This window comes from Accipiter gentilis, chromosome 5 (genome assembly GCF_929443795.1).
Source record: "Accipiter gentilis chromosome 5, bAccGen1.1, whole genome shotgun sequence".
Lineage (NCBI taxonomy): Eukaryota > Metazoa > Chordata > Aves > Accipitriformes > Accipitridae > Astur > Astur gentilis.
Genome location: NC_064884.1, coordinates 43,973,300 through 43,982,977, shown reverse-complemented (window position 1 = coordinate 43,982,977; position 9,678 = coordinate 43,973,300). Strand labels below are relative to the sequence as shown.

At 65.7% G+C, this 9,678-nt stretch overlaps 1 protein-coding gene across 1 annotated transcript; it reads left to right on the top strand.

Annotated features, from left to right (window-relative positions):
- Window positions 1-683: 683 nt before the first annotated feature.
- DLX4 (distal-less homeobox 4) lies at window positions 684-4,154 on the top strand. The gene is made up of 3 exons (XM_049800389.1): window positions 684-966; window positions 2,789-2,982; window positions 3,903-4,154. The coding sequence occupies exons 1-3, from the start codon at window positions 684-686 to the stop codon at window positions 4,152-4,154; spliced, it is 729 nt and encodes a 242-aa protein (XP_049656346.1).
- Window positions 4,155-9,678: the final 5,524 nt, after the last annotated feature.

Below are 9,678 nucleotides of genomic sequence, written 5' to 3'. Positions count from 1 at the left end.
CACGGGGTGTCCGTCCTTCCCGTGTCCATCCTTTCTCCCGTCCCTGGTGCATCCCTCCAGCGTTCCCGCACAGGCGAGCTGAGCGCGAACGGCCTCAGCTCCTCCTCGCCCAGGATCTGTCCCCGGGGGTCCCCAGGGCTGCCCCGTGTCCCCCTCAAGGGGACGCGTCCCCCCCAGGGCCGTGTCCCTGGGGAGTCACCGTCCGCTCCCCGTGCCCCCCGATAGAGGGGGGGGCCCTGAGAAGGGGTTTCACCCCCCAAAAACACATTACCCCACGTGTGGGCCAAGCCCCCCCAAGGGGACACACAGCCAGGACACGGGGTGGGGGGGGGGGGTGTCCTGGTGGTCCCCCAACCCCGGACCCCACGCATTGCTCCGCACCGGGGCACAGAGAGGGGGCTGCCCCCCCCCCGGGCGGGGGGGTGGGCAACTGGGGGTGGGGTGGGTGGGGGGGGGTGCCCCGGGGCCGTGACGTCATCGCGGGCGTGGCTCGGCGGGGCGGGGCGTGGCGGGCAGGGGATCCCCCGGGCGCGGGGCCGCGGTGCGGCAGCGCGGAGCCCGTCGAACCGGGGGGGGGGGGGGGGGGGGGGACAGACGAAGGGTAGCGGGGTTCGGAGCGGTATTGCGGGATTCGGGGAACTGCCTGGCCCGGCCCGGCCCGGTCCGGTCCGGTTCGGTCCACCATGACCATGAGCTCCGTGGCCGAAAGCCTTTTGGCAGCCGACCCCTCCAAAACTGCTTTTTTGGAACTCGGTCACCCCTCGCCTCCTCATTACCCGCTGCACGGTCTCCATCCCCAACACGACCCGCCACCACCTTTTGCCTCCTACGGCCGACCGGGGCCCTATCCTTACACCGGCGGTGCCCCCCCGCCACCCCACGGGGGTCCCTACCTGCCTTACCCACCCCCCGGTGCCCAGCATCCCCCGGCGGGGCTGGCCCACGGCGGCAGACTGCAGGACGCAGGTAAGGTGGGCGCGGGGTGCTCGGCGCTGCGCATCCATCCCCCTTCTCTTCCCCCCCCCCTCCCCCCCCCGCCCCGGGCACCCACCCGGCGGGGAGCGATGGGAATTCACCGGGAAGCGCCGGGACGGAGCCGTCGGAAGAGCGGTTGGGGCTGCGCCGGGGGTCCGAAAGGGAAAAGGAGATGTGGGGGTTCGGGCCGGTGGGGAGGTCCCCGAGGGGACCCGAGTGGGTTGGGGGTGATGTCCGTGGTGGTCCCCCCGCACACAGCTCCCGGTGTGCCCCGGAGCTCCGTGTGGATGGGTGGCTGCGTGGTTGCAAGAAACCCCCGGGGATGGGGAGCATCAGAGCCCCGGCTGCCCTCATCCTGCACCCTGAGACCCCCCGGCTGCCCTCATCCTGCACCCTGAGACCCCCCGGCATCCTGCACCCTGAGACCCCCCGGCTACCCTCATCCTGCACCCTGAGACCCCCCGGCATCCTGCACCCTGAGACCCCCCGGCTGCCCTCATCCTGCACCCTGAGACCCCCTGGCTGTCCTCATCCTGCACCCTGAGACCCCCCGGCTGCCCTCATCCTGCACCCTGAGACCCCCCGGCATCCTGCACCCTGAGACCCCCTGGCTGCCCTCATCCTGCACCCTGAGACCCCCCGGCATCCTGCACCCTGAGACCCCCCGGCTGCCCTCATCCTGCACCCTGAGACCCCCCGGCATCCTGCACCCTGAGACCCCCCGGCTGCCCTCATCCTGCACCCTGAGACCCCCTGGCATCCTGCACCCTGAGACCCCCCGGCTGCCCTCATCCTGCACCCTGAGACCCCCCGGCATCCTGCACCCTGAGACCCCCCGGCTGCCCTGATCCTGCACCCTGAGACCCCCCGGCTGTCCTCATCCTGCACCCTGAGCCCCCCCAGGCCGGGCAGACTCTCCCTTCTGCCCCACTGCCATCGTGCTCCAAGCTCAGCTCCCTACCCTGTTGTATCCCCATTCCCCACTGTTTTCCCCAAAAGCTGATGTGGGAAAGAGCAAGCTGAGCCAGCCCGGAGAGAAGCAGCCCCCGGGCTGCCCCACGGAGTGGTCCGGAGCCCAGCTGAGCCCCTTGGCCCTGTGGCCCCCTCGTCAGCTCCGGAGAGCCGTGGCAGCGGCCAGAGCAGACCGTGTGCAGGGTGTACGTGGGCGCGCAGACGCGCTTGCCGCCGTGCCCTGCGCTCGCCCACGTCGGCCCCGTGCTGCTGAGTCGGGGACCACCTTGTCCCCCGTCCCTTTCTGAACCCCGGTGGGTTTCTGCCCCGCACAAGCCACGTGGCCCAAGAAGATCCCAGGGATGCTCCCAGGCACAGAGCGGGGAGGAGATGGGTCCAGGATGGGGGCATGGACTTTGCAGCGAGGGGCTGGCCGGGGGCTCGCTGCAGCCTGGGGGAGCAGCATGCCCCCAGCAAGGGTCCCCAGGGCAGGGGAGTCTGTCCTGCCGCCCCCTCTGTCACCCCATGGGCCCTGCCTTGCTCCCCAGCATTGGGTGCACGGCAGAGGGACCTGTGGCCTGGCCGCTTTTGGGCTTGTATAGTGATATTGAGCGAATAATCCCATCCCTCCCTTCCTCCTCCTGTTTCCCCCTTGCTTGACCTGGGGCTTAAACAAACCAGCATAGCAAAAGCAGGTCCCCCTGCCCTACTTATTCCCCCTCCCCTCCAAAACTAACCTTGAAAAAGCAAAACCCGCTGCAGCCCCCAGGGTCAGGGTGGGATGGTTTGGGGTTGGGTTTGGGGGGTTTTTTTTAACCTCCCAGTGTGTTAGTTTAACTCTCTGCTCCTCTCCCACCCCAAGAACACGAGAAGCCCCCGGCCATCGCCAACGGGGAACTGCGCATCAACGGCAAAGGGAAGAAGCTGCGCAAGCCGCGCACCATCTACTCCAGCCTGCAGCTGCAAGCTCTCAACCAGCGTTTCCAGCAAACCCAGTACCTGGCGCTGCCGGAGCGTGCCGAGCTGGCGGCCCAGTTGGGGCTCACCCAGACCCAGGTACGATCCCCCACCAGGGGCGAAGGGGATGGTCGCAATTCCCGGGGGATGCACCACGCGAGGGGTCTTGTGCCCATCGCCGTTCCGGGAGCGACTCCGGATTAAGGCTGCGTCACGACGACGCCGGGGTGCAACTGGAACCGTGCCGAGCCTTGCCGTGCCGCGGCGGGGGAGCTGGCGCCGGTGGGCCCCCGGGGCTCGGGTTTGGGGCGCCCCTGCTCGCACCTCCCAGCGGCACCGGGACTTTCCCAGCCCCGAAGCCTGGCTGGCGGCCCGGCCGTGCCCGGCGTTGGGCGGCCCTGGGCCGCGGGACGGGGTGAGTGGGTTTTTGAAGGCGATGGGGAGAGACAAGCAGGCGGCAGCGGTGCAGCCCGGAGCCAGGGGCGAAGCGAGCTCATAAAGCCGGGGAAGAAGAGACAAGTGGGAACCTGCCGGCAGCGCGGGGGGGACCGCGGGGAGGAATGAGTGGGGCCACCACCCCAGCGCGGCGGGCCCCACCGTGCCGCACCCCGACCCAGCCCTGGCACCCGGCACCCGGCTGGGCTGGTGGGGGCCACAGCCTGTGCCGGAGGTGGGGGGGGGGGGGGGGGGAACACGTGGGGGACACATGGGGATGTGCACGGCTGGGGACTCCTGGGTTGGTCTCCGTTTATCGCAGGTTTGTTTGGGCGCCTCTTCCCACAATCTCCTCTAGCTGCCCTTAAGTGGAGTCTCTGGTGGTTTGTATAGGGTTGGGCTGAAAGCCCCGCTTATCTCAGAGACCCCCACGCCGAATCGGCTGTGGTCCCCGGGAAAGGGCAGGTGTAGATGGGGGAGACGGGGACCGCAAAGGGGTCTGTAATTATTGATGCTGGGGGTTTGGGGGGGGGGGCATTAGCCACAGACCCCATCTTCCCCACTCACCCCTCTCTCTCCCACAGGTCAAGATCTGGTTCCAGAACAAGCGCTCCAAGTACAAGAAGATCATGAAGCAGGGCTCGAGCGCGCCCGACGGGGAGCACCTCCACACCGCCGCCTCCCTCTCCCCCTGCTCCCCCAACATCCCTCCGCTCTGGGACATCCCCGTGCCGGGCAAAGGGCCCCCCCTGGCCCCCAGCAGCTACATCAACAGCTTCGGAGCCTGGTACCAGCCGCACCCACAAGATGCCATCCCCCGAGCCCCCATGATGTGATGCTGCCACGGATCCAGCAACCGCCGGCTCCGGGAGGGCCAGCGAGGTGGGGGGGATGCTCTGCCGCTCCCCACCCAAGGGACCGGGGAGCCCAGCGAAGCCCTGGGGGACCCCAGTGAATGGAGAAGGAGGAAGGCGATTGCGGTCTGCAGGAACCTGGGGATCGCCTGCTCCATCGCGGTCTGAAGCGAGACAGCTCCAGCACAGCACCCTGGTGCGCCCGTCCCGGCAGAACAGGACTTGGCCTCCAGCCGTAGCCCCGCGTCCCTCCGTTCATGGACATGGGGCAGGGGGGGGCCCGAGAGGGGCTGGGGGGCTGGGGAGTCTCTGGACCCCCCCAGCCTGGCCTTATTTATAAATACCGTTCATTATTGTATGTGCCCCCCCCCCTTTATAAATAGGCTGTACACTTGTAAAGACTGCTCCTCCCTACCTGCCGCTCCCTTTAGGGGGGGGGTCTGTCCCTGGTTTGGGGGAGATGCTTCGGTCCCGGTCCTCGGAGGGTCCTGTCTCCAAAAGCTCCTGGGAATATAGCCCTGCAGGGATGGAGCGTTGGAGCAGGGGGCTGGGGCTGTGTCCACCCCCCAGACATCTGTGCGGGACCCGCCGCTATTTTCAGACATGCAATCGCTCCCCCGAAATGGAGGCGCAATTATAGTAATTGTGGACCTGGGCCCCTCGGTGAGGGGCTTCTCGCCGCCTCCTCGGGGTAATTACGGGCAATTTAGAGCTGTTGAAGATGTCTCCCTTAATAGGGGTGGGAGAGGGAGGGCAGGGGGACGCGGGGCAGGCTGGGGACCCTGGGGCAGGTCGAGGCTGGGGTTACTGCCCCACGTCTCCAGCAGCCCCCGTGAATACCTGGCTCGGGGAGCGAGGGTATTTTGGGAACGGGGGATATTTTTCTGCTGCAGGTTTGACAGTGGGTAACCTCTCCCTTTGTGCTTTTCAGAGGCCAGAACCTGGCTAGAAAATACATTATCATTACTTCTCACTTTTCCCAATCCTGCTCAGTGTTTGTCACCCACGCTGGGGATGAGACCCCTGCTGGGGCTCTCCCCAGCAGAGATTTGCTGGTGCAACAGGTCTGTACCGAGGCTTGCTCTGTTGCAGAAACGTGCCATGATCCTCGCTCCAGATATTCCCACCTTATATTTCCCCGGCTCCAAGAATCCCTTCCTGTCCGGGAGACCACGTTTCCCATCCCAGCCGGCAAGGTCGAGGAGGGAGCAATGCCGCAATGCCACGCGTGGCTCTGTTTGCTTTGCACCTTCGACAGCACGCGGGGCCGGAGTTTTTCCGAGCACTTGGCTCCCATGTGAGGAGTCAGGTTTTTGAGCAAACAATCAATAGCTGGGAGATGGGCAGGGCTGGAGATCGGGCGTCGAGCGTGGGAACGGTGTGCCCAGGGGCCGGAGGCACGTAGGGAGCCCCGGGTCCGTGCCGGGAGCCACAGGACTGGACACGAACCCTCGCCGCCCTGCCAGCCGGTAGCCGGCTTGATCCCTCATCCGAGAGGTTTGGGATGCTGGTGGTGACCCCGCTGGGATGCAGGCACGGTTATCCCCGGCTGTGTCCTACAACAGCCACGGGCGCATTGCGACGATGGTACATGGAGGACATGGAGCCCGTGGGCTGGCTCGGCACCCTGGGGGACATCGTGGCTGGGACCGACCACGGTCCGGGACTGAGACATGATGCGTGGTGTCCTCTGCGTGGGTGGATGGTGTCCACGAGTGGGGACAAGTCTGGAAGAAGCAGGGGTCTGTGCAGGGCAAGACTAGCTTTATTTTCCCTGAGTGACAGAGCCTGTCCTCCCCACCGAGGCTTTAGGGAGGCGGATGGATTTGCTTTGCACCAACATTGGCAGAATGGAGAATTTCTCATCCAGAGACTGGGGAAAGCCCAGATGCTTGCGGGTGGGATTTACCCCAGACAGGGGCTTTGGGCTGGAAGGGGCAGCTTTCCTCCAGGCATTACTCTCCAGGCCCGGGAAGGGGGTGCACCATGCTATGGTCCTGGCTGCAGAGGGCTCTTGGATGCCTTAGGGTGCTGCCATCAAGGAGCTGGGTGCTGAGTATCATCCCAGCCCTGTGCATTTGGGGTGACCTCCTGTGGGGTTGGAGGGGGCTCGGCAGCGTGGCATGCCCGGGAGGGAAAAAATCTGGCGGGATGGGGGAAGCAGGAGGCAGAGGCCACGGCGCCCGCTCGGCTTTCCCAATGGATGTGCTGCCAAGGACTTGCAGCCAGAGCCGCTCGCAGGTCCCGTCTTGCAGCAGGAGGGACGCAGCAACCCTTGGCTCCCGGGGCCAGGATCCGGCCCGCCCGGCGCTCGCGGTGTGGCCGGGATGGCGGCTGGCGCCCGGACCCCATGGGGAGGGTTGGGGTGGGGGGGGCCGCCTTCGCCTGCGGCTCCCCCCTGCACCCAACCGCACACATGGGAGAGCCACGGCCGACCCCTCCTGCCCTGGCGCGTGGGAGCAGATCCCTATTAGGGCACCCTTGGGTGCAGGGAAATTCCTGCTCCAGCCCATCTCTCGGGCACCCGGGGGAGCTCAGCACCCGCCGCCGCCCGCCTGCGCTCGGGTCCTGCTCGGGATGCTCCTGTGGGATGGGGATGGGGACAGGGATGGGGGTCCTGTGCCCTGAGGAGGGGGTTTGGGGGCTGTTCTACCCTTTTCTCTGCAGCCAAACCGGAGGGTGACCCCGCTTTCTTCTGCACCCCGGGAGAGGGGTGGTGTTGCCAGCACGGCATCGCTGAAGCTGGTCTTGGCTCTTCTCCACCGGCCAAAAGCGTCCCTGGTTGGGGACACTCAGAAAAGGCCAAGAGCACCCTGACATCCCAGTCTGGTAGGGTTTAACCCACCGGATGGGAGAAATCCCACTGGGGGATGGGGACATCCCTGGGCTTGTTCGTGTTCTTCTTCCCTCCACTCGCACAAGCTGGAAATCCAACCGACCCCCTTCAAATTGCCAGGGCAGGTTTGGGCAGCCGGGGGGGGAACTTTGTGTCCCTTTCCCATCCCCAGCCTGGGCAGGGTGGTGGGACATGGACCGGGACGGACCGGGAGCAGAGAAGTCCCCGATGCCAGTCGGGAACGTTTCTGTCCTATTTTCCAGTGTCAGCAACGGTGACGGATTCCCGGCTGGCGGCAACGCCGTGGCTGTCTGGCGTCACTCCTGGGCTCCGGCCGCCGTGTGCCGGGTTAGCCAAGAGCTGGGGAGGAGACGAAGACATGGTGGATGCCAGGCCGGGCCGTGGGCGGGCAGCTGCCCCCGCTCTTTGTGTTGGCAGCGGCGTGACGCAAGAGCCTGGAAGCGGCGTGTTGCAACGGGGCACGAAACGTGTGCCGTGCTGGGAGGGCTGCGCGCCGGGGCTTGTGCACGAGGGACAGATCCGTGCGGGGATGCCGGTGGGATGCCGGCCACTGCTGCTGCTCCACAGTTTAGATCCACAGAGGCTGGAAACCACAGCTGAGCCCTTGTCCTGCCTGTAGCCACTGGCAAAATCCTCTCCGAGGGGCTGGGTGTCCCCAGCATCCCCATCCCGGTACCATTCGGCGCCGTTCTCCATCCCCGCTGGCGGCAGGGGATAACTGGTATAATGAAGGATGGTTATTTTATTCCTGTGCCACGGCCAGGATGATGGGAGGAAGGGGGTGATGTCCCCACCCCGGGGGGGTCCTGCCTCTGGTTTTCAGGCCCCATTCTGCTTTCGGCAGCCCGCTGGGGCAGCAGCTGCTGGCAGAAGGAATGGGCTTTGCCCTGGGGAGACATGTCTGGGTCCCGCAGTCCCTTTTGGGGAGCTCTGGTGGTCTTGGCTAACCTCTGGGCTGGAAGAACAGTGGGCGATGCTGGTGCTGAACCCCCCCCCCCCAGGTTGTTGGAGATGGGGCTGAGCGAGAAGGTAACTCAGAGGGGCCGTGCCCTGCTCTGCCGCAGCTCATCGGGCAGGTGCAAAAGGCTCCTTGCACCGGCGCTGGCTCCCCAGCACCCAGCCCACCCCATGGGCTGTGGGTGCTGTGACCCCTGGGAACCCCCAGCCCCACCTGGGCTCCGGGACATGCTCCATGGCCAGGACAGAGGAGTGGGAATGGAGGGATTGGGGGCTACATGAGCACAATGGCTTCCCCAGTGCCCATCCCCGGGGCGCCAGGACTGGCGGCACAGGCTGCCGGGGGAGCCCAGCTTGCAGGCAGTGTTGCCGGAGGGGAGCAGGATTAGCGCCTGTCCGCAGGCAGCGATGCACCCGGCATTTATATAATCCACGGATATGTAATCTTCTGACTTTTTTTTTTTTTTTTTTTTTTTTTCCTTCCCCCCCTAAATTAAAAAAGAAAAAAAAAAAAAATTTATATATATATATATATAAAATAAACCAGCGCCAGCTCATGCCGTGCTTCTCACTCCAGGCAACGCCGCTCGGTTTCCTCCTCTCCCAACCCGCCGCCTCCTCGCTTTTGCTGGCAGCCTCCCCCTAATAACCCCCGTGTCTCCAGCGTGTCTGCCCGCCTGCCGGCTCTGGGGCGGTTTGCACGCAGCCTCCAACCCCAACCTCAACCCCAAGCGCTGGGGGACGGGGGGCTGGCAGCACCCCTTAATTCTTTAGAACCGGCCCGGTCATGCAGGCGCCGTACAGGGATGCCCAGAGGTCCGGCTGTGCCCGATGTTGGCACGCCGGCGGCACGGGATGGGGATGGGGAACCGGCGGGTGCAGCCCGTGGTGGGGAATTTGGGGAAACCCCTATGGATGCAAGGTTGGCCCCGCACGGACTTGGCCGTGGGAAGGGGGGACATGGGGACACTTCTGGGGACACTGGGACGCCTTTTGGGATGCTGGAAGCTGGGTGCATCCTGGTTGTGCCCGACGTGCCGGCACCCCACGGTGCCGGGGGTGTCCCTGGAGGGTGTAGAGGGACCATCCCCGGAGCCACCCCACGGAGGGCTGGATGCTGCCTGGGACCATGTGGGAGCAGCGCAGGGGGCTGGGGGGGGCCCTCCACAGCCGTCGGGGATGTGATGCTGGGGACCACGTTCCCCGTCCCCAGCGCGGCTCCGTGGGGACAGCACTGGGATGGGTGACGGGGCTTCAGCCCCCGACCCTTTGCTGCGCTCCCACCCATGAAACGATGCCGGTGACGCCGGGGACAGCCAGGCAGGGTGACCGGAACGGTTCAGCCCCGTCCCTGTCCCAAGACCCTACGGCTGGGGGGGTCTTTGAGTCACTCGTGCCCTCCCGGCCCCATAAAACCGATGGGGAAAGTCGGCGTCTCCCCAGGGATGGCAAGTGTCGATCCCGCGGGGTCGGTGCCTTGGTTGGGGGTTCCGTCCCCTGCCAGCCCTCGCTCGTGGGGTGTCCCAAAAAAGGGACACCGGGTCAGCCCAGTCACCCTCCCAGTTTGCATGGCTAAGAGCCTACTGGTCCCAGTAAGAGGAGCGGGAGGGAAGCGGCAGCTCTCTGCAGCTCTTCAGGGAAGACTCTGCAAACCAGGGATAAAATCCTCTCCCTGCAAATTCCCTCTTGGCA